At 44.7% G+C, this 25,789-nt stretch overlaps 1 protein-coding gene across 2 annotated transcripts in view; it reads right to left on the reverse strand.

The window, feature by feature from the left end:
• The window catches only part of gria1b (glutamate receptor, ionotropic, AMPA 1b), a 44,064-nt gene extending 18,706 nt beyond the window's left edge, over positions 1-25,358 (reverse strand). For both annotated transcript variants that reach the window (XM_062536781.1, XM_062536780.1), the window contains exons 1-11: positions 25,236-25,358; positions 24,912-25,046; positions 17,709-17,948; positions 11,976-12,160; positions 10,787-10,840; positions 8,194-8,352; positions 7,803-7,970; positions 7,219-7,323; positions 6,395-6,493; positions 4,432-4,638; positions 2,694-3,133 (exon numbers count right to left, since the gene is read on the reverse strand). In XM_062536781.1, coding sequence (XP_062392765.1) covers positions 2,694-3,133; positions 4,432-4,638; positions 6,395-6,493; positions 7,219-7,323; positions 7,803-7,970; positions 8,194-8,352; positions 10,787-10,840; positions 11,976-12,160; positions 17,709-17,948; positions 24,912-25,046; positions 25,236-25,317 — 1,874 coding nt within the window. In that variant the 5' untranslated portion in view covers positions 25,318-25,358. The remainder of the gene's footprint in view (positions 1-2,693; positions 3,134-4,431; positions 4,639-6,394; positions 6,494-7,218; positions 7,324-7,802; positions 7,971-8,193; positions 8,353-10,786; positions 10,841-11,975; positions 12,161-17,708; positions 17,949-24,911; positions 25,047-25,235) is intronic.
• Positions 25,359-25,789: the final 431 nt, after the last annotated feature.

Genomic DNA, 25,789 nt, shown 5'->3' on the forward strand with positions numbered 1-25,789 from the left:
ACATGTATTGCGATTGCAATTTACTTAGTGGTACATTTTTTGAAAGTCAAGCAAGCTTCAATTCAATAGTTCAGATTTTGAGGCACTTTTGATTGGTGAGCATGCCTTGTGCCTGAGAAGCATAGCAATCCTGTCAGGTGAGCTTCGCTGTCTGTCACACAAGGAGGATGAGATGAATATAAAAATCACTGATGTGAGAAGATTACACAGAGTTGCGAGCAGTACGAATAATTGCAGCCTTTGCGATTAGCTAATTGCTTTAGCTCAAATTGCGATGCCAATTAAAAAAAAAAAGATTAATTGCGCAGTCGTAATTGGCAGGAGAGTAAAGAGTGGGCAGGAAATGAGTGTTTGGCGGCGGAGGGGAACTGGGTTCGGGAGATGACCACTGGTCTAAGCTGGGTCCCCGTGGGCACTGGACCCATATGCAGTGCTGGACGCCAACGCTGCTGCTGCTGCTGCTGCTGCTGCACTGCTGCTCCCCCAAAAACGAGACCAATTTTGAGACTCAAATGAATCACTCGTTAAACGTCAGCAAAGATTCATGTCATTTTATGTTCCACATATCACTGTCCTGAGGTGACAATGGTTGAGTCACAATTGTTTTGGTCCTCCTGCTCAACAAGAGAAAGAGAGGGGGAGTGGAGAGAGAGGGAGAAAGTGAGTGAGAGAGAGAAAAAGACAGAGAGAAAGAGAAACAAGCAACCCTTGCTCTTCCATTTCCTGATAAACAAAAAATAGTTTCCTCTCTCGTGATAAACTAAAAACAGTCATACTATCATTGGGCTCAGTGGAGGGTAAAATAAAAAAAAAACAAGCAAAGCTTCATTATATAAATCACCACAAAATAGTGGATCAAAGCGGCTCGGAATGATTTAATTAAAAGCAATCACTCATTTAAAGTTCACCACATCCATTGTTACCAATTAACCGGGGGAAAGGGCTTAGGGAATACAAAGGAGCCCAGAGCCAGTCATAGCATTGTTCTGCCCCCTTCTCAATACGAGAGCGCCTCGTGACGTCTCCATTGGGCCCAAAACCAACAGATGCGTCCCTCTCCTGACACAATAAAACGCAACTTGCCTATTTTGCCGGAGACAAAGGTTTAATTGGGGAGCGAAAGCAAGCCGAGTGGCGGCTCCCCACGGGCTCGGGCATATGCATCCTCGACCTACACGCGCCGGTCACCAGCTGCGGCAGCCGGGCACCGGGTCCACAGCTCAGAGGTGTCCGCTTAATGAGCAAGGGGGACCAGTCATCGCTCCGAAACCTCCCCGACGTCAAAGGGACAGGCCGAGAGCTCGGGCGGTGGTTCTATTAAATAAATAACGAGGACTGGGCGAACGGCGGTGGCGGGGGGGGGACTGGGCAGGGAAAGGTCAGGAGATTGGTAGCTCCAGGGAACAGGCAGAAAACAGAACAGAGAGAAGAGGAGCACTGAAGGGGAGGAAGCATCGGGGTGATTTGTCACACGGATGATTGTCTCTGTATCACACAACAGGAGCAGATCAGGACAGATAACGTCTCCTTGAATCCAGGACATAGAGATCCACGCCAAGGCCTTCATATAATATAACGCATAAAACAAAACACCAGCCAAGTGCTTCCACTATTATAATCCCAGAGTGACCGTATATCACGGTAAAATAAACAGTAATAAAATATGCTGTGTGACTGAATGTTGTGCTTACACACCACAAAGCCTATTGGAAAAAATATGCTTTTTCTTTCGAAGGCCACTGAGGGTAAAACTCCACCTTAGAGCAAGAGTCCATCCAGTTAGCTCAATTCGAGCAAAATACTTCACTTGCAACCTGCTTTGACTGAAGATTGACATGAAGGACCATTGGTCTTCTGATAGCCAGCTGAGCTGGAGTCACCCCCCCCCCCTCCAAAAAAAACCAAACAAACAAATAAAACAAAGCCAAACAACACTGCCACACATTCGAGCAGCCTCCTCTGGGATCTTAAAATCTCTTCGGCGTGTAGTTCCAAACCCTGCGAGAGTCCAATCTGAGATTCCTCCCGACACCAAAGTGTGAAATCTGGTCTCATTTGGGACATGCTGTGCCATCACTGTGTCAGTGTTGGTGTCACACCATCGCAATAGCAGCTCAGTACCTCACTGGCCGATTCACATTCCTCTGACACGGTGTACTCATGCGTGGGGGAGCGAACGGTACATCCCTGGGATGCGGTTCACCGGATTCACCACAACCCCTCTCCCCTTCATCACGTTTTCCAAAACAACCTCGCTGGCACTGGAACATTACCGGCATAACAGCCTGCATCTAATCTAATGTCATCACACACTGTGTAATCAAATTCGTCCGATTTTTTTGATAGCCTAACAGAATAGTGAAGGGTGAAGGCGAATTCTGTACGAGCCTTGTCGCTACACGGCACAGATGTGCTGTTACCCCCACAACCCTGGGCTATGAAACCTGTCAGCGACTCACAGCCATTAACATGACATTAAACAACAGTAAAATAGAGCTAATATTTGCTTACAGATTGTAACACTTCATTGATGATAACAGTGTAGTGTTATGGTTGGCAGGGATGAGAACTTAGACATGGTTATGTGATGCTATATGTCACGCTATATGTAACCAAAGAAGCGAAGGCAGAAGAGAACCATATAATTATAACGCACTGTGTAGGACAGCTCTAGAGGAAGAGTCATGCTTCACCTTGGCGAGATGTCGCATCCCTGCTGCATGAAGGCCCCGAGTGAGAACCACAGGCTGTTAAAAATCCCAAACTCGTTGGTGTGCTCGGGCTGCTGCTGCTGCTGGGTCTGCTGGCCCTGCGACTGGCTGGCCTGCGGGGAGGACGACTGCGTCTGCTGGCCCTGACCGTCGCCGCCCTCGCCCTCGTCGTCCCCGTGCCACTCGTACGGGCTGAAGCGGCTGACCAGGAACAGCACCACGCTCACGCCGATGTAGGCGAACACGATGCACATCCAGATCTCGTAGGCCAAGGGGTCCAGGAAGGAGAAGACCCCCGGCTTGGACTTGGTGGGCTTCTTGATCATGATGGAGATGCCCAAGCTCATGAAGGGCTTGGTGAAGTCGATGACCTCTTCTCGGACCAGAGTAATGGTGAGTGGAGCCACGGCAACATCAGCTTTCTGGAGGATAGATAGGAATAAAAACATGTTTTCAAAATAGACCACCCCGGTGACATAACATAATTACAGAGGCTTACATGGCCAGAGAAACTGTTTTTATCCGAGTAGGAGAATGTCCATTTCACATTACCTTGGACACACACAATCAGATGAGTAAGTGCATTGGTCTAAAAGGTTTTTGAAATTGTCCGAGCAGAACATCAACAAAATAACCTAACATAAGCCACTGTTCAGTGCTCAGGCCTCGCTTCCCGTAAATGAACAACCAATCAATAACTGTGGACCACAAAAACAATCCTTTTTCCTTGAGGAGCCGTAGTAACAAATGTAAATAACCTTCAGATTCACAAAGATTTTTATGTATGCGAGTATTACTAAAATCTCCTCCCTAAAGAACTCCACTGGAGAATTTCTCTCTAGAGAATGTTGCGTATAATTCTGCTTTCTAGGGCTGAATAATAATAAGATGCTTTCAAGTAATTTTAAGATTACTTCTTGGGAGGAAAAAAAAAAGACACACAAATCCACGAAGGCACACTTGATTGGGTTAGAGCAGAGAAGGGAAAAAAAGAACAGCACGTGCCCTAGTCGAAGCAGATAATGTAGAATTCTCTGCGATTCTCTTTCTACCATTAATTCAGCCATTTGAATGTCCTGGGGGCAAAATGGTCCAAGAAACTGAGCACATCCTAACAGATGATGACGCGTCACGGGACATTTTAGTACCCCGGTGCGATTCTAATTCTACTAATTGTGCTTTTTGTCTCGAATCCCAATGTGTTCTTTCCCTACTGTTTACGGATTCACTGTTCTGGAATTGGCAGTAAATCAAGATGAATCCATTCTGCCCTAATGTGTTGTGACAGAGGCAAAGCTACTGGACATATAAATAGGAGGGGCATAAGCCTTTGTCAAACTCGTGGCTGCGCGGTTTGGACAGAGTGTGCTCTGCACGGGGCCGAGATGGACTACACTCTGCCAGGACATTGGTCTTCTGCTCACAAAGTATTTGTGTCAATAGCCACATGTGAAAAAAAAAAACATATTTGTGGAAGGCAGAAATGGAGACTATATGTATGATTCATGTGTACTACTGTACATACCCTTGCAAGCACACTCGATCTTATCTATTCAAAAATATGGACATATGAAATTGGTATTTACATAAAGCTCCACCACTTGAACACACAAAACACAGAAGATGACACATGCAGTACAGTATGTTCCATCTGCTAAACACGGAAAGCAAACAAAAGTCACGGAAGTAGAACCTGCGGTCTGAATAAATGTTTACTCACGCCGTAGACCAGCTCGCCCACCATCCCGTTCCACATCTTGGTCTCGGCGTCTTTGGCCCCGTACTTCCCGTCTCCCACCACCTCCAGAGTGTAGTTATAGCCGGCGTGTTTGGCGATCTCCGCGGCCAACTCCACACAGTAGCCCTCGTACTTGTCATTTCCCTCAAAGTTCTCATGGTTTTTCTTGAGCATCACGTAAGGAGACTCCTGCATTTGGAAATGTAATTGAATCTTTATTGGCATACCAGACAGACAATAACACAATGTTGGTTGACGGCCATTTTGAGGCAACGCTGTTCTAGCTTAGCAAGAGTGTCTGAGCGCTACCTCTAAACGCGTAACATTTTTAAAAGAGTTATTATGAGTCGTTAATAAGTAAGCAATAATGGCAAAACACAAATAATGGGCTGTGAACAGACGTGGATCATTTCTCTCTGTCAGCCCAGGGCTTTCCAACTGTGTTATTTACAACGGGAAGCTCCAGCAAACGCCCCTGGCTACAACTAAAGAGCCTCCGCCTCTGTCTCCTGTGTGAGGGTGAGTCAGAGAGTAGAGAACACACACACACAGACACACAGACACACAGACACACACACGCGCACACAAACACACACACACACACACACACACACACACACGCACACACACACACACACACACACACACACACACACACACACACACACACACACACACACACACACACACACACACACACACACACACACACACACAAAGCCCACAAATACATACACCCAAACACAATAGAGACAAACAAAAAAGCCATAGTAATTTCATAGTAGAATAGCCCTGTCTGAGAAATTCTCTACAGCAATAAAGCTTCACAAGCAGTGCTACTATATGTAAACATATGTGAAAATACTATTTTTTTTTTTCAATTTGTCAAAAAGACAAGTCATTTCCCCTGCTCAGCGTGATATATAAAGGGCTAGCTGTTTTCTTCTCTCGGTGAATCCAAAATAAGCGTATCTGCTACTACTCTTTCCTGTCAGCTGGGATGGTAAAGGCAACACCGGAATCTCCAAGGACGTGGGAGATGGGAAAAGCTGGGAAAGCAAAAAAACAACACTGGCATCTCCCACGAGAGGGCCTGGGGGACTATGGCCACCTGTGCACATTTTCAGCGAATCCCACCAAACAAAGGCCATTCATCTTCAGAATAGCCCACCTGTCTCGCTAGCCTGAGCCCATAGCCACAGGCAACCGCGCAAGGAGATGACTTCAGAGACCGAGCTCATCAATATCAATCAGTCCTGACTATTGGAGCTATTGGGGGGATGTTGATCTGACAAGCCTACAATGTGGACAAGTCTTTACTGTAACGGGAGAGAGAAAGAAAGTGAATGAGAGAGAGAGAGAGAGAGAGTGAGAGAAAGAGAGAGAGGAAGAAGGGGATAGGCGGGGACCGGGGAGGGGGGGGGGGAGTCAGAAAGAGATAGGAGAGAAGAGTGACAGGAATGGCAGAGAGAGAGAGAGAGAGAGAGAGAGAGAGAGAGAGCGAGAGAGAGCGAGAGAGAGAGGCACAGAGAAAAATCACATTTAAATTCATCTTTCTCTCTGATGGGGACTTCATAGGCAGGGCAGGCAAAAGAACCTTTGGAAGAGCTCCCCGTTGCCAGAGCAGCTCTGTCAAATGAATTCATTTGCGCGCGCCGCTCCTCGTCTATAAGCTGTTGTCTGTCTGCTAAGCTGCTGCCGCTGCTGGGGCTGACTCTGCCAGCTGCCGGCGCTGGGGGAAAAACAAGCGGCCTTCCTTCGCCTCGTGTCCTCTCGCGCTAATTGAGGAGGCAGAGGTACGATAAACTTTGCTGTGCCCTGGGCTATCCTATTTGGGTGTTCGTTTTCAAAACCCAAACACATCCATATGCATGATGGGTAAATATATATTTTTTTTTCCACGCTCACACAGTTTGGAGGCATCTTCTCACGTGACTGGACTTACAAGGATGGTGGTGACGACGTACGACCTGTTCAGGAGCTGCGTCTCGTTGGCCGGGGAGTATGTTGCCGTGTTGACATATTTCTCGTTCCAGTAGCCCACCTGCAGCCAGAAATATGGGGGGGGGGGGGCGGGGGGGGGGGACGCATCAGCATGGAGTGCACAGGCATTTTTCTGTTCTGCTATTTATAGTTTAATAAATATTCATACAGAAGGCTTAAGAAGGAGCGCAATCACTTGAAATGCAGGCACAACCCTTTCGCTCCTCTGACTAACACTCCTCTCCTCGCACACGCTGATAACGGCTCCGTGTCAGGACTTACAGGTTCTGCCTTCCACAATGACATTTTTGAAAGTGCTGAAATACTGACTTGGGTTGAATGGCTTTGCTGCATTTTTCTCCAAGCTGAACCAACAACACACAACAATTCTGCTCTCCATTTACTTTCCTTGTAAACTGTAATGTACAGTAAGGTAGGCCACAAACAATGGAGGACTATGTGCAGTGAGTCTATTCTGTGTACAGTGACAACCTAATAATATATCTTCTCAGAACCATTTTTTTTAAATGCCATCGCTGACTTCAACCCTACTAACACCTTTTCACAATTAGATTTCATTTATCAGTATTTCTTTGCTGTTAACACTTCTGACAATGATGGTTGTTACACTATTACATGTATCTATTTCATTTATAAACTCTAAATACCATTATTTACCTGAATGCATAAATAGCAATGACACTGCGTTTTAGGGTTCCACCTGTCCTACATTGACAAAGAGATAAATCCACAATGACACAATGCGGCGTGGCCGTGTCTCTCTACCTTTTTGGGCCCGGTCAATCGGAGCTCCATCACGTCCACTGTGAAGTTGGTCCGATGGCCTTTGTCATTGAACTGGACGTGACCCGTGATCCCCTCAAACTGAACCTACAGAGAGACAGAGAGAGAGAGATCCAAAAATAAGACCGCCTGGAAGTGAGTCACAGCAGCCATGTCATTCCGAGGCCCAAGCCCTGGGACTAAAGATTGACAGGAACAGACACAGACACTGTGACAACACAGTGTATCTGAAACAGTCAGTATACACACACACACGGTGGAAGGATGAAAATGTGAATGAGATCAATTTCTCTACTCATAAGAGAGAGAGAGAGACAATTTGAATTGGTAAATATCTAAAATAAATGGAATAAACACAGCGTTTGAAATTATTCAAATTTACACAACGGGAGTCCCAGAAGAAGAGCAAAAAAAAAAAAAATCACTATGCTAAATAATACAAAAAAGCCCCTTGCTTGATTGTGCGGTTGCTCTTTTCAAATGCAGTACGGTGGAGCCCTGAACCCCAGGGGGTCTGAGCCACTGGCTCACCCCAGCGTGGCGGCCGCTTGCTGGGCTTAGCCTACCTGCTGCAGGGCCCTCTGGATGTCGATGCCCTGGCCCCAGGGAGCCGGAGGATTGGCCAGGCACTCCCCGGCGTTCCCTCGCCGCGAAATGTCAATGCGCTGCCGGCGGAGGTTCTGGAAAGCGGTGGCCATCACCGTCACCCCGTCGTAGGTGAGCGCTCCGGTGTACTGCAGATAAGGAGGACGGTCGAACGGTTACAGCGTTTGAAAGCTGATTAAATAAGACATGCATATTCCACAGATGTCATTTTGGAAAAGCAGAGGAACAGGCAGGAGTAAAATCCTCAGAGGGACTTTATTTGATTTCATTTTTTGATAGGCCTATCTGATTTCATTTAACCGTTCAACAGCCTCCATGTACAGCAGCCGTTCCCCTTTTTCTCCCGTGTACCTTCAGTCTTCGTTTGGGAATCTTAAGGTCTTTGCTGTCAAACTCCAGCCAGTCCTGGATGGTGCCGCTGACGAGGGGCGCCGTGTAGTTCATCAGCTGGAAGCCCGTCACGTTGGCGCCCGCCTTCTTGAACTCCGTCAGGTTCAGATCCATGAAGCCCTGAGAGGCAGCAAAGGTCATGAACATCAACTGAACAGCAACTCAGACACACACCAAGACCAAGATAATGGCCACACGTGGATGTCAGATGACTAGAATCTGAAACTGTAATGTATGATGGGTGTGTGTGTGTATGCATAAAATGTCAGTAGCTTAATTTAATTCAAATCAATTCAATTCAGTTTCAATTATATAGAATCAATTAGAGATAAGATGTGAATCCAATAGTTGGTCATTTGGTCTACAGAGTACACAACACTGTAGTTGTCCTCTGCAATATTGTCAATGCTGGAATGTTGCAAAATGGCTGCATGATCCTGAAGTCTTGTTTTGGTGATGCAGGTCAACAAGGAATACAATCTAATTAGATTTCAGCTGTAGCTGTTTCTAACATGGCTGATGCATATTAAAGCCATGTTATGAGGAACTGAGGAACAGAGCGCCTCACTCCATGCCGCCTATTGTGAGTTGGAAACAAGGCCCATAAAAGGGCTGAATCTCTGGCGATCCACGGAAGGAAAAGCAGCATCTCTGTTTGAAGCAGGGTCTCGATACAAACACGCATGCATGAAGCCTCTGCATTTGCTGTTTTATTCTGCGAAGAAGAACTCGGTCTATTCTCATCACCGCATCAATGTATAGATTGCCCTTTAAATGTCAAGATCATGTTGACCCCAAAACAGGAGAGAACATTCTTGCCATTGCAATACAATATGCTTAACAAGAACACACATTCTGGAGGTAAACGCTGATATTACGTAGACGTCAGGAAAACAAAGGAAGATACATCTACGGCTAAACAACAGCAAAATCATAGGCTAAAGAAAGACAAGGCATTCCGGATGCATAATCAAAGTCTTACAGAGGGATTAACCTTTCAACTATTAATTTAGAGATTTTGTCTCTCAGATCGACTGTTGTTAAATCAGTCAATGCTGGTTAAGTGCTTTAGCTTAGTTAATAGTCAATGTTATGTTGCGATTAACAACCAGCACTTGATGGCATCTTTCTTCCCTTCTGAGCCTGTCTCTGTCTAAATGAACTTCTCTAGCCCCCTCCACATTCATCACCACCACTGCTACAGTAGAGTCAAACGGAGGAATACAAAAGATCTTGTGCTTTGGTAAACATATTTATTAATTTATCATGCATTGCCTTTTGCACTGCAAGATGAAAACTGCCAATAGATGATTTTAGACCTATTTTTTTTTCTTTTACTGAACTTTACAAGGGGTGGTATGTATGTTTATGTATGTGTATATATCTGAGAGCATGCTGTGTGATCTCTCTCTCTCTCTCTCTCTCTCTCTCTCTTCTGTGTGTGTGCGGGCACATTTGTGAGTGCTCATATTAGGCGATCTCTCACACAGATATGGAACCCATGGGGCTCCCTCTCCAGAAGTGTGGCAGCATTCATGCAGCCTTTATTGTCATCATTATTTATAACTTGACATGTTTTTTCATTATTCCACAATCCAATTATGTGCCTGAGTGTATACTTCTTAAATTGCAATTTGATGGCAGAGGATCCCATTATGAACCTAACAATGCAAAGCTTAATATGAAGTCATAGCCCAGCTCGACAAACCTTCATACAAACGTTCATGCCTAATTATAATACATAAAATAGAAATCATTTTGCGACATTTCTTTTACTTTTGCAGATTTCCTCATTTTTAAATGTACATAAAGACAGAGAAATAAGCTCAGTATCCTATGTGTATTTACATACATCCACACTATGAAATATGAAAAAGATCACATGGTAAATGCCAAATCAACATAAAATGCATTCTCCGTTGAAACAAATCTGGTATGTGCTCTTACAAGCATCTTAATAATCTCTGAAATAATCTCAGTGATTCAAAGTCCACTTTGAAAAAACTGTGAGCACACAGTCAAAGAACAATCACGCTCACATACACATGCATGATGCATACACACACACACACACACACACACACACACACATGCAAACTGAGTCATATGTGCAGGCACACACAACACACTTGCAAATCCACACTCTCTCTCTCAGACACACACATAAATACACACATACACATACACCACATTCAATCAAACACACACACACACACACACACACACACACTCCTACACATGAAAAGAGAGGAGGAGACAAGACTATGATGCCTTGAAGGAGCAGAAATGATAATTCCCTTGCTCAGCGGGTAATCAGCAATCTGTCTGCATTGTGCTCTGCATTTAAAAGCTGCGATGCTTCTTCGGCCTGATACAAAGAGGATGAATTAGCACCACTACATGGAACAATGCCCCTATTGATTCCGCTCAACTTTGGGCCTCACACAAAAGACTGTGTGTAAGGCAAGTGGTCGATTGACATGCAAGCTCTTTGCCTTCAGCATGAAGGTTCAGTTTGGGGTGAGAGGAAGGTAGCATATTTACTGGTACTCACCAGGTTTGCTAGGATGAAGTGGTATGTTTTGAGGTTTTTCCTCTGGGCTGCAATCTGTGAAGATAAATGCACACTGAAACACCTTTTTTTCCCCCTTCTTCTTCTTCTTCTTAAAATACTCTCAAGAACTTCCGCCATTTTATTGACTGAATTGGCGACTCGTTTATCAGCAATAGAGATTAAAGGCTCGGAGGCTGGCCCCTCCACACAGAGGCTAATCAGGCCCATCTCTCTAATTGCACACCTTCCTTCGCGCTCCGTGTGTGAGGAATGTCTGTTATCAGCAGAGAGGGGGCAGCTGCAACAACATGGGGTGGGGGGGGGGGGGGGTTGGCATCTGTCACTGTGGGAGGGCCAATTATGGGCTTAATGACTACATGTGCACACCCTGCATTATAATTGCACATACACCTGCAATCTGCACATCCTGGCAAGCTCTCCTGGGTTAAAAGTTGAAAGTGTGGCAAACGTTAGATCTATCACTCCTGCAAGAGGATGATAAGTCCAGCCAGGCAAAATGCCACAATAATACCAATTTAAGAATGGTAAAATGGTAATGCATGTAATGCATTAAAGCAACACTAAAGTTACCACTAAAGCAACACTAAAGATTAAAATAATGTTTGCAAAATCATTTCACTGGTTCATCAACTCGTAACAGGGTGAATGCCACTTCTGCATTCGCTTCACAGCCCTCTATCGGCTATAACCGCACTATGATCGGGTAGCGGATCTGTAGTTCGATGGAATGAGACATTAAAAAATACAGTTTTGATTTGCTTCGATGTTGCAATACATCATACTTTCATCAAATCATGCAACATACTCTACCCTGTCTGTGGACATCGTTATCTGCTGGATAAACAAATAGCTCGTGTGCGACAGAGGAAAAGTGCTTTAGTGTTAGGCTACTGAAGGGTAATTACGTCAAAAAGTAGCCAAGTGAACTCAAAAAGAAGTTCAAACCAAAGTTTGAGTTATTGTGTAAATAATGACAAAATTGGACAGACTGTTGTGTTCGTTCTCTCTTTAGATTTACGTCTGCTGAACATTCAGATGAAATAAGCTTTGGCTGGGCATTTACTCGACCAATTGAGAGAGCCGCCGCTGCAGCTCGTACTCTTCAAGTCTGCAATTACAGACAGCTATCGACGTATTGACGCGGTGATGTCAGTCCTGAAATAATTACCAAGTTGAGGATGGAGTTGAGCCTCTCCAGCTCACAGTCTAGAATGATGCGGTAGTCCTTCTTAACGTCCAGGTCCTGGATGACCTTCAGAAAGGCCGCCTCTGTCAGACTGTCCAAGTTTACCGAGGTCACCTTCCACGTCTTTTCGGCCGACGTGTCCAGGATCTTCTGCAGAACTGTCAGACCTATTAGAGAAAAGACAGCCATGGCATGCGCCACCAGCAAGTTAGCAGCTAGCTCTGGTTGTCAGCATTTTAAATACCCATTTGGTACCTAATAGGCTACTCCACTCTAAACTACAGTAACTCTGAAACTTCTCTTTTTGTTTACAAACACCATTTAAATCAGCCTTCCCAGAGCTTGGACTGGTCCAGAAGTTAGCAGAAAAGAAGCTTCAGCGTCTGTATGTTGGCCAGCAGTTCACATCACATTAGCAAACAGCAGGCATGCCTGCTTCGTGTTTGACTATTCAAAAACCACACAGCAAATGTGTGTCATTTCGCTTGAGTTCTGAATTCAAAACCACCAAATGCAGAGTTTAAAAATGTTCATAAGTTCTGTCAAGAAAGAGAGAAAGAGAGAGAAAGAGGGAGAGAGAGAGAGGAAGAGAGAGAAAAAGAGAGAGAGAGAGAGAGAGAGAGAGAGAGAATAAGTGCTTTGCATGATAAGAATGTGGAGGCATATGTTTGAAGCCAGCTAGTCCGAACACATTATGCAGAGTCTGGATTGATCACAGCAAGGGCTTTCTATGAAGTGGGGGAAAGTTTCTCAATCCCCCCCAACCACGCTGGTCTTCAGCCTTTCCGTCATCCATTCATGCCTCCGCAAAGCCCTTGAAGAATACTACTAACAAGACGGGATGAGCAGAAGGGAGAAGCCTCAGCTCAACAAAGCACTGTCTCTAAGCACAGAAAGTTCACACCGTTATACTTCTTCCCCTTTCCAGACTTTTGCACTGCACTTGGCACCAAACTGCCTCTCAAAAGAAACACATTTTATACCCAGATGGATGGTGTGTTTTTTTTTGTACCATCCAAAACCTTGAACCTTGTAGTCTATGCAGACGACGATCAAGTCTTTCTCGTCAGAGCCTCCATAAACTCAATGGGAGCAGCACAAACAATTCCCGACGAAACCCAGCCGGAAAACTACCAAGATTGTGCGTCACTAACAAAAGGACTCTCTAAAAAACAAGCCTGTATCTTTCAGCCATTCCATGTTGTGCTCCTCTTAAAGGGATATTCCGCCATTTTTGGAAATACGCTCATTTTCCACCTCCCCTCGAGCAAAACAATCGATATTTACCTTGTTCCCGTTCATCCAGCCATTCTGTGAGTCTGGCGATACAACTTTTAGCTTCAGCCTAGCATAGATCATTGAATCGTATTAGACCATTAGCTTCTCGCCTGCTAGCTTCATGTTTAAAAGTGACTAAGATTTCTGGTAATTTTCCCATTTAAAACGTGTCTCCTCTCAAGTTAGAAAGTGCAATAAGACCAACTGAAAATGAAACCTGGCGTTTTTCTAGGCTGATTTGACATGGAACTACACTCTCATCTGGCGTAATAATCAAGGCAACTTGCAACCTACTGGCACTACTACTGCTTGTTGTCTATGGGGACTATTTTCAGATGCTGCGTACGATATCACTGCGCCTTTGGTACGTTTGCAAGTTGCCTTGATTATTACGCCAGATGAGAGTGTAGTTCCATGTCAAATCAGCCTAGAAAAACGCCAGGTTTCATTTTCAGTTGGTCTTATTGCACTTTCTAACTTGAGAGGAGACACGTTTTAAATGGGAAAATTACCAGAAATCTTAGTCACTTTTAAACATGAAGCTAGCAGGCGAGAAGCTAATGGTCTAATCCGATTCAATGATCTATGCTAGGCTGAAGCTAAAAGTTGTATCGCCAGACTCACAGAATGGCTGGATGAACGGGAACAAGGTAAATATCGATTGTTTTGCTCGAGGGGAGGTGGAAAATGAGCCTATTTCCAAAAATGGCGGAATATCCCTTTAAGTCATACAACCACCTGCAGCACAACTCCTGCTTTCTCCTACGCTGGCACGTTACAGTACAGCGAAACTGGAGCTCTTACTCCCTGATTGGCGGTTGGTGTTCATTCCTCATTGGTGGTCGTTTCTGGGTGAGCCATGCGAAGCTCCCTCGGCTCGTACCTACAGCTGAGCAGGATGGATATCGGGGCCGTTAGTCATAATTCTTGGACCACATTCCTGCCCAACGCGTCCTGACAGTCCGTCATCAGTATCAAAAGCAAGCTGATATAATTGGGTTTATTACGGAGCACATCTCCCTTACATTGGCCCTAGTGGGGGTTTGCCATTAGGTGAGGACTCTTGAGGGCGAAAGCGTATCAAATTAGACCGCGACTGCATCCTGAGGACCAGAATACACACAAATTATTTGTTGTGATGTGAGGGACCCATTCCATTTCCCCGGCGTTCCAATTTCCAGGCAATTTTGGCGATGTATTGTTAATGAGGATTTTGAAATATATGTTTACTAAGATGAGGACCAAGGGTTGCAGGGCCTTGTTTTTTAAAAAGGTAAGGGATAAATTGAATGCAGGGTAAACAAAAGGAAAATGTAACATTTGACATCATCTAAACTGGAATGCCTCTACTTTGTAAGTTTAGAGTTTTATTTAGAACAACTCCAGTTTTAAAAAGTTGTAAGTCTGAGTGTGTGAGTGTGTGTATTTTTTCTTTTTTTTTCTCTCACTGACATAGTTTTTATTTAGTTGTGCTGGTGTGGTGTTTAGGTATGCTGCAAGGGTATATTATTTTTTCACTTCGGTTCAAACCTTGGCACCTCTCTGAACGCTGACAAGTGTATTTCAGTGATAAGCTTGGTGGTCAACATGAAGGACATGCATATGGATCTACGCATAATTTCAACTTCAAAGACACTAAATTGTAAACTCAACCTCAGGCGGTAAGCAAGCGGCTTCAAAGCACATTTTGATCAACTCCAAACACCTACAGTAGCAGCAAAACAGCATTTGTAAGCAGTCAGAACGGTCCAACCAAGAGAACAGCTGGAATATAGAATGAGCAGCGACTGAAACCTTAACCAGACTTGACTTGATTCAATATTTTGACAGACAGGCTTGAGTTAGAGAGATGGCTGATTCCTTGTTAGTAAAAGTTATAGATGAGGAGAATTGGACTGAAACCAAACATTACAGCATGATGAAATCTACTGCAAAGTGAAGTGTTTTCTCCACTGCTTTCTCCATCAGCGTACTCTGTGCTATTTAGCCCTCATAAACAATGGGGTAGACTGATACCATGACACCATTACTATTATTAGGGACAAAAGCTTTGCTTTGATGGATGGGGAACTCAGGAATACCTGTTACTGCACTACTGAAGTTAACTACTGCAAAAGATACACACACAGACCTCTAAAAAAAGGAACTATGAAGATAGATCCAATTTGCTTATAATGGTTTAATAATCATATTTGAGCAGTCATAACAATATTAACTAAAACCACCGCTTGATATAGTCAATACCCGAATATGCCTAGTAGCATTTCCAGGTCTCACTCTCTCAATTTCCTATTCAGTTCACCTCCATCTAAGGTAGGAGTTAGGATTCTTCCAGCACACAAAGACATTGAATACATTACAAATCCCTTTGCATTCTCCGAGCTACATATAGTAACAGATTAAGTGGAGATTTGCTAATTATAGTGAATTCTTGGGTTATGCAACAGATGCCAACACTAGGTTTGTCAGTGAAAAAGCGGTGAGCTGGCCAGCGCATTTTGTGTTCATTAAAAGACTGTGTCGGATCGAATTTTGAAATGCCTCTCCAGCCTTTTTTTGCGGCGTTGATGCTCTCCTGTAGTCTATGTGTGTGTGTGCATGTGTGTGTGTGTGTGTGTGCGGGCGCGTTTGAGCTTGTCTCGGCAGCTGTGAAATTGTCTCGCACCGCAGAGCAAACCAGCTTTATCGCCCACTGAGCAGCACTAACCTGCAGATAAACTGGGCAGTGAGAGAGAGCACAAGAAACAGAGAGAGGGGAAAAGAGAGCGAGATGAAGAGAGAGAGAGAGAGAGGGAGAGAGAGAGAGAGAGAGAGAGAGAGAGAGAGAGAGAGTCCTATCTGTTTCGCATTACTGTTCCCCCATACTACTGCGCCGGTGCTGATAAGGATGCGAGACGGAGGAGATGAGCGTTTGGGATTGGCACAGAGAAACAAGCTTGGCCCCGGTCGACTCCTCTTCCGCTCTCTCTAATGCTTTCACTCACCTGCCCGTCACACATTCTCCAAATGTCACACAACAACAGATTGAATTTCCGCCCGTTGCCATTTGACTCTAATTTACCTTTTTCTAAAAAAATTAAAAAATCATCAGCAATGCCAGCTCAATAAGACACATTTCCATGCCTGATGTGTAAATCGAACAAAAACGTTGCGACGCAATCAAACTTTTAGTTAGTTAGTTTGCAAACACTTGCACAATCTGGAGGGGAAATGAAACTCATAGATTATTCTGGCAACCTTTATAGAGAATCAGAAAGCGGACTGTCCTGTAAAAGGATGAAATGTGCATTCATTTATGAACATCCAAAGATGGCTAAGAGAGCACGCTGAATGCATACGTTGAGATAATCACCCAGTCCCCACCACTGAGAGACGAAGCTTACTAATCAGTGACATTGGATTGGATTACACATTCCAATAATGAGGAACGTATTCATTAATTTAAGCGAGCGAGCGAGCGAGCGCGCCGACACACACACACACACACACACACACACACACACACAAACACACACACCCTTCCTTAAAGGGTTTAAAATAACCTTGTGTGTGCAATACGGTATCCAGGCAACAGGAGAAGGGCAGTGGGGATTCCAGTGGTATCAGGATGGCATGGAAGAGTCAATGACCTTGACTTTGCAGCTCAGTGGTGGCCCACATGAGTAAGACAAACAAATCAATGACGCGCTCATCTCACTGTATGAACAGCCCATCCAAAAGCAAGTCAATTAGCCAAATACCAAAAGCCATCTTCAAGGATGACAGCGTGTACGACAAAAGAGAGGCCGCCGTGGTAACATTACGTGCTGGATTATATAACTCAACTGTTCATCTGAGACCTCGTGTTCATTCCTTCATTTGTTGTTGTCTCTGAAAGACGATGTGCAGCCCTGAAACTGAACTTGACACTTGGGTTCATGATGACACACGCTGATGAGGTGTCACAACGTTATTGGTCGGAAATGGGCAGACGAGCACCAGATAAATATGGCTTGCTTCACGGAGATCAGACGAGGAGAAGACTACAAAAGTTGTGGATGCCCACCCATGCACAAAACATGCATCAGAAATGTTTTCCAGTGTTTCAAGCAGATCATGAACAGCCCTGCATCCCCAGAGCTTGACAAACTAGGTCTGGAGCTGCCACTACAAATGAAAGGCTTCAGAAACACTCTGAATACACAATAGCATTTCCTACCCTGTCGTATCCTCACAAGTTCACAAACACACAGAGATGAAGGGCTGGAATTTTCAACACCCTCAGCAGTTTAAGTTGAACGGAATATATTGAGACATGCTGCATCCTCAATGTCCTCGACCTGCCTTCCAGTAGTGCTCTTAATAATGCATGCTAATATCATATGTTCACATATAAGATGTGATTTTTTGACATGCAAAGTCCCTCATACAGAAGGGGAGAGACATACTGTACAGTACCTGAATCCGAGCTGTACATGTAGACGAACTTCTCCCACTTGTAGTACTCCACCAGATCTATTAGGGCATCCTGCAGCTCCGGCCGAAGCTGGATGACAAACTGGTTGTTGGTGTCGATGGGGAAACTCGGCGTGACGAAGCAGACGTGCAGGGCTCCACAGAAGGACATGAGCATGTTCATGGTCTTCTTGTCATATAGTCCAATGATGGCATAGACTCCTTTGGAAAACTGCGAACAAACTGGCGAGGAGAGCGGAGAAGAGAGGAGAAGAGTTAGGCAAGATCATTAACACATGCGAGAGGGGAGAAGCACAACTTGGCTATTTTGTTCATTAAAAATTGAAGCAGTGTAGCAGATCCGCCAGAGAGAGCTGAGTCTCCAAAAGGACTTGCCTGCAAGCCTTGTGACTGTACAGTAAAGTTAGCGCACCTCAGCCTGGCGTCAACTTGAAATATTCCGTTCCTCAAATTAATGAGTTTTAATTGGCCCAGAGTGTCACACTCTGTCAGCTTCCTAAAGTGGTCTAGGTCTCTTGGACTCGGTCTTAATTAACGAAAAATAAATAATGAACATAACTCATTGCTCATGCGTCAATAACAAACAATTAATAAAGTGCGTACAGTATGTGGCTCTTCAGAAACTTATGCCAGAGTGCCTCTTGTTTTTGTTAAATAAACATTGCCCATTCGATGCCACACTTGCCTTTCTAGACAACACAATGGATACTGGAATGATAGTATGGAAGTGCTACAGCATTACCAGTTCTTATATAACAAGCCCCAACATGCTTATGTGCATAGCCTTCTGCTGTGAAGAAACGTTATTATTCTAGGAATCCAACGCACAGATCAGCCACTTGTTTAGTACATTGCACTTCAGGCTGTTGCTTCTTCATATGTCACAAATGAATCTCAATGAGGTGTAAATTAGCCAACATAAGGTCAGCCATGATGCTGTGTCATATGCTTTGCATCGGGGAGGGAGGGAGGGAGGGAGAGCGGGAGGGGGGAGAGGGCTGTTTCTCTGTTGCCTGAGGGGCTCTTGGCAACGATACCGTACCGATGGTCGCTATGGAGGCCCAGAGGTGAGTGATCATCCCTGATCCCCAGCACAGATCTGAAGGTCCCCGCTACAGACATCCATACCAGCGCGTCCCAAAGCTTCCCTGTGCTCTATATGCCTACGAGGGCCTGTCCGGCTCACTGGAGCTGCTTTTGGAGTGGAACACCAAGGCCTGACAGCGGTGATAATTAATAATGACCCAAGTGTCCTTCGCCGGGCTTACTTTCAAGCCCAGCGCCTTTAAAAAGGGCTTACGGGGACCGGGCTTAACTGAAGCCGCGCTGTATATCAAAACAGAAAGGGGCTTGTCATTGGCCTGAAATGTGGCTTTTGTGATGAGCTCCTGCCTGTGAAGAGGGTGCAGGTTACTGGTGGATGGGCAGGATACTGTGTTGTGGAGTATGTACAAGTCAAAAGTTTCATGTCTATGGAAGGATTTGGACCAAAAATGCCACTTTTGGTGGTAAAAGACGTTGGGAACTGGGAGCTACATCTACCATGCTGCAGACTCTACACTTTGTCATTGTGTTGCGAAGCCCATTTAAAAATGAAAAGAAACTGAATGCAATGCAAGGTTACTTCATGTACTGTGACGGTATATTAGACTCTCTTTAAAAGGAAACTAACGCTAGGGTAAACTGTTATGATTATTTGTAATGGGGGCACTCGACTGCGCATTGATGGAACATCGCTTTGTAGTCTGACACCCCTGTAGTGGTTTTTACGGAGCTCCTTTAAGGGTTCTTGTAGGAGGACAAGGTGAAGGACTCTTCAAACCCAGGGGAGGAGTGTGGGGGTGGCTCAGCTGAGTAATGATGAAATCATCAGACACTCCAGATAATGTCCAAGATATCATTGGTCATGTTCTATTTGCCTCCAAATCACCAGCAGCTTTCCAGTGTTTTCTGTGTGCAGCGCCTGAGACGAGTCCTAGTCAGTGTGCATTAGGGGCCCTGGCACTCGCGTCCTTTCATCCCTGGGCTGCCCTGGGTCTCTCGTCCACTACTACACAGACATGAGGGTGAAGGTCAGGGTTCAACCCCCCCCTCTTTCTCTTTCCACACACACACACGCACGCACACACACACACACACACACGCACACACACACACATATGTATATACTCACACACACACTCTCTGTCTCTCTCTGTCTCTCTTTCTCTCATACACACACACACACACACTCTCTGTCTCTCTCTCTCTCACACACACACACACACACACACACACACACACACACACACATATGCACTCACAGCCACGAGGCACTGGATAAACATCCCTGACACTGTATGAGCCCCGGTGCCCTACTTGTTTCCCCCAGTTGCCCTCAGCACTGGTCCTGGTGGCATTTCATATCAGGCTAATGAGATACCTGTCAACAGCAATCAACACTGAAGGCCCCCTTAACTGACCTATATCATCACGTAGGATCCTATGACACAGTGCATGTCTGACAAGTGCTTTATTTTTAAACAGATTATTTTTTTTTTGTTGTTGTCGTTGCCGCCCAGAGCTGGCAGACTCACTGCAATGCTACACCACAGCTGGTCCTTCACAGCTGATCTCCTCCACCGAGAGAGACATAATCGTCAAACGGCAGAGCGCTACCTCTCCAAGACGAACGCTACTGCAGAAAAAAGGGGGCCGCTGCGAGGGGACAGGTCGCGTTCGCTCGCGTATCCTGTCGGCTGTCCGTCTCCTTCTCCCGACCGCTCACGCGCGCTCGAGTTTGGATTCAGGGCGGCCGTCAGAGAGGGAGGGGGGGAAGAGAGGGGGGGGGGGGTCTGATCAGGGACGCGCCAGAGTGCGGGCAGCCGACGGAAGGCGACACATAAAGCTGGGTTTGTCTTAATCCCCATTACTTTCATCTCCGCCACCTCAATGGAGCCCTTTTGGACCTTAGCTGATTGGCATGCTGCGTACGCTGGGGCCTGGCTGCGTGTCGCTGTGATCTCAGGACTGATGCTCTGCCGAGGGAAGGGGGGACGGGGGGACGGGGGGACAGGGGGGGGGGGGACCCAGAGCCGTCTCTGACTAATAAATCAAATGCAGCGGACAGGCTGTCAGGCCGGGGAGAGGCTGTAAAGGTGCCGTGACATGTCTGCCAGGCCATCCGTGTTCTGGCGAAGGTCAGCACAGCTATCTGAACGCATACAGTAATGCACTGCGCACGGAAAGTTAAGTGAGGAGGAGGTACTGTACCTGCAGTAGTGCCCAGGTCTTTTCACATAAGGCAGCACTTCTATCGTTTAACTTAAACACAGATGTACATATATAACTGCCTGAACATAACCTATACACGTGTGTCAACATAAGCATGGTTCACTTAAAATTGGCATAATTAGCAAATAATAAACTGGTTTCTGGTGTGGCTTGTTTGTCTATGTTATTGTCAGTTTGTTTCTGGTGTGGTTTGTTTGTCTATGTTATTGTCAGTTTGTTTAGGATTATGCAAAAAACGACCAACCTGATTCTTATGAAACTTGGAAAGGTGTAGCATAGGCCAAGAAAGAACCCATACAATCCTACCCTGGTGCCAACTAATCAGGAGGCTTGCCGAGTTTAGTTTCACTTTCATTTTCATGACCACTGAACTCTAATGAATAGGGATCAGTGCATATGGCCTTAGATGAGGTCTGCACTTTCTAAGTGGCCTTCTAGTTCTCAGCCATGTAAATAAACTGATGTTCAGTGCTCCTCTATTTCCAAGTGAGGACGTAACCATGAAAGGGGTCAGAGTTGGGGGCATCCCTGACAAAGCACCACAGCATGTCTGAGCACGTAAAACTGACCAAGCTGATCTCCTGTGTCTCTGTATCGACATCGCTTGTTCAGACAACATCTTGCCACAGCCTATCAAGGTGCGCTATCATCTGAATACTCCCAGCTTCCCTTGAAATGGTAATTTCAAACACCGACTTGCCCCCCCTCGAGAGCACCTGTCTCACTCCAGCTAAAGATTGTCAATCTCCTCCCACTTAAATGGATTTTTTAGCTTTAGCTCTCTCCCCTACTCTTCATTGAGCCGATGTGTGGTGCACTCTGAGCCGAAATAGTAATTCTCAAATCTGAACACCAGAGAGTAATCAGTTTAGCTATGTTGCTATGAATAATAGATTAAATGGGTTTGCAGAGGCAGTTCCCTGCTAAACGATTAGCCAGGGATCCATAGAGATGTGAGAGTCACTTGGCGACCGCTCACTGCTCCTATTGGACCAAAACGTGGCTAGCAGGCATCTCTGTGCAATTTTAAACAGTTTGAGGTTTCGCGCACACATAGGCATTCGTACACATATAAACACACACACAGACACACACACAGACACACACACACACACACACACACACACACACACTCATGGACACACACATACACAGGTGGAGAGAGGAAACAATGAAAGTATGTTGCTTCTGTAGTAGGTTACATAAGTGATGATGAATGAAATGTGTCCTGGAATTTGAATAAACAAAAACAAAGGAGACCTTGTGAAGTGTACTGGTAAACACATCATTAGGACTGAAGCAGCATCTGTCACAAGAAAATAAAGAAATGAACATTTGCTTATGGAACTCCAGCACTCGTCTGATGCTCTGACACAACATGCATATTCTAATGCAGCAGCAGCAGCAGCAAAAAAAAAAAAAAAAACACCCCGAGATAATGTTCAACCAATTTTCTCTCCATACCTCTTTTCCGGTGAGTAATTTGCTGATAAGGTGCTCCACATGCACATGTGAATAGAGTTGAATTTCAAGTGGCCGAGAACCACATCATCTGCATAAATGAAGTCCTTCATATGTACAGCAAGAGAAGCTGTAAGAATGCCTTGCGCTATTTTCACCATCCTCGACATCAGCTTACTATAATGCATTTCCACTGGAGGCCATTGTGACTAACACCTCCATTTGCATAATGAATCCAATGGCATTTGTATTTACAACTTAATCCATGGCGGGGAATGGAGTTGTGAAAGGACACCAACTGATAGAACAAATAGAGCAACTATGAATAAACAAGCTAAAGTAGATGCCATGCAATGACTCCTAATAACAAAAGATGAATATTTAAGAGCCACTCTCCCGTTGCGCTCCAAATAACGCTGTTATTTAAAATGGATACATTTCATTTTGTGGGGGGTCACTAATGAGTTGGATGCCTGCATATGTGGAGTAATGTAAGCACATTCCGCTTGCATACCAAAATATATGAAATGTGCATTTTCTGTAATGCGCAAATGACACGAAATGATTAATTCAAGAGTCGTGCACAGCACTGTGACCTTCCATTATTTGACGATCAGGAAAAAATCAACTGAAAATAGCAAGACCTATCATGCATTCACCGTCTGCAATAGTGCCAAAAATGGAAATGTTCTTCTCAATCGAATAGACCTTCTTTAGAAGAACTATCAACTAGTCTTTTCAATTGTGTCCAGCCACATCTAGATGTTTAGCTAAATGAAACATCTTGTAGCATGCCACACTAAGGTGCAAAGGAAATGACAAGGCCTTCATATACAGTAACAGGCCACTAATGTCAGTTCTAACTGGACCTTGATGCTGCCCTCTTCTGGGCTAAAGATACGTTGTACACCAACTAGACCATGTTTTTCTAGAAGGAAATATAGCAGGAGAGTTTAGCTGAGTGACAGTGTGAACTTTTTAAAATTCTGCTGATGTGGCCAGCACGAACCAGCAACTCATTTACACCTTGGCCTCTCAGATTAGAAGAATCTTTCCTCAAGTCATTCACACTTAATAGGGAGCTGTGAGGCGTGTGTTGTAGTGGCAGAAATAACTAAGGGCCGAGATGGGTATGTAGAACAGATCACAGGTTGGAACTACTTTGTTCCACACAAACAAATGCTTTTTACTGGCTTGCAATAGGTGCCTTTTACTGGGCAGGTTAACCCTCCTTTCCATCGCACGCTGTGGATGAGCAGAAGCTTTGCAAGACATTTTAGAAGATGTGTTGCAGCAGAGAGAGATGAATACCAAGGATAAGCCTACTGAATGAAATCAGCGCTGTGGTAGTACCACTATGATTCAGAACAAAAGGGTTTATCTCTCTCCCCTCTCTCCTCTCTCTCTCTCTCTCTCTCTCTCTCTCACACACACACACACACACACACACACACACACACACACACACACACACACACACAGAGGAGTCAGTGAACAGCAGGTAGCTTTACATCTGTCCTTTAAGAGGGTTCATATAACTTGCAAGATTTACCTGGCAACCTGTCATCACACAGCACAGCAAAGCCCTTTTCAAAGCACTGATAAAGCACTGTCTTCAATAGTGTGTCAATTACCTATATGATATCTGGACTGGAAAAGAACAGCATGCTAAACATGTGAGAGAGAAAATGATGAATGTAAGACTCCTGAGGCTCCATATTACGCTAAATTCTATCAACCAACAGTAGTCACAAATATGTCAGCTAGACACAGTGTGATGAGGATGTTGTCTGTGCTGTATCATCTGTTTACATATCAACTACAGCACAGTTATGTTTCCAGTCATTCAAAGCACACTCTTTCTTTTTTTTCTTTTCTTATCTTTCTGTCTCTTTCAGTCGGTGTACACTCTTCTGTCTTTCCTGTCAACCTGCCTGCTTTAATGAATAACTCATCTCTTGCTGTCTCACTGGCTTTCACTATAAGCAGTGGCTTCACCTCATCGTTTCCACAGACAAAAAGTTCAAAGATCCTGCTGACGCATACGATGAATCTCAAACGTATAGCCATAAACACCAAAATAAACGCAATATTTTTGTTCTAATTATAATCCGCCCAAAGCAAAATCTGCCTGAACGTGACACTCACAAACCAGCTAAATCATTTCTCAAATTTGGATGTCAAACTACAAAGATTATACACTGTATTGAACACGGGGTCTTTTCAGATGAAACAATTTCTAAGACAATTTGAGTCTTTACTTGGTTCACTTCTAGTGCATGTTAGTTTTAGGGTTTACAGCAACAGATAGATGACAACTCTTTTGTTATGGTCTCTCCCACGCATAGCATCAACGTTGACGCGATAGGATGATTATGGTTGCTTCAAGGCACTCACCTTTAACAGTCAACAATATATAGGCTATTAAGAAAAAAAACAGGGGCAACTTACATGCGTATGTCATGGCAAAGCTGCTCCCTGTATCAACCATGTCCACTTGTGGTACCAGTTTAGGGATATCCTGATGTCGAGAAAGCGCAAATCGAAAAACCTCATATTCATGGGAACCGGTGGGGAATAATCCTCCTGTTACCAAAAACCAAAACCATTGGAAACATTAATGTTGAAATCACCACAACGTTTAAAATACGACGATTGTGAGTAAACAGCCCGTCTCTATTCCCGTCTCTACTGAATTTAGGAAGTTCATGTCAATCTTACTTCGAAGGAAGACAATGCTGAGTGGGTTTACAGTTATTGACTAAAAATACTTACCTATATTAATATTACTTGGAAAACTTGAACCTAAACAAAAGCCTACAACACTAGTGAGGAGAAAGGCGAAGCTTCGCTGCATATTTCCGTTTGCATTGGCGACGCAAAGAAAGCCAAATTCCAAGCAGATATTCTGACGCGCATCCGTCAGTTCCCACACAATGTGCCCATAGTACAGACTAACTGAATTCGCAGAGCTCTACACAAGTCTCTCCTCTCCCCGCTGCAAGCGCTGCGCTTGAGGTAATAACCGTGGCAACTGAGGAACCGTGATTCCGCGCACCCTACCAACAAATGAAACGACTCAATAGTGTCAGCAAAGGGGTCACGATTGCTTTCTTAACACAGTCAGCGCATTTTTCGTTGTACCCTATTCACACTCAGAAGCGTGGAAGTCTACAGTTGGATGTGATTCCAAATATGTAAGCCCCTCCGCAGACTGTACCATTTATTCTTTTATCCTTCGCCTAACGATTTGATGACGACGCGCTGTGCTACTTCAGTTTGAAAAGAAAGAGAGCAAAAACAACAACAACATCGATATGATACTAATA

This window comes from Sardina pilchardus, chromosome 5 (assembly GCF_963854185.1).
Source record: "Sardina pilchardus chromosome 5, fSarPil1.1, whole genome shotgun sequence".
Lineage (NCBI taxonomy): Eukaryota > Metazoa > Chordata > Actinopteri > Clupeiformes > Clupeidae > Sardina > Sardina pilchardus.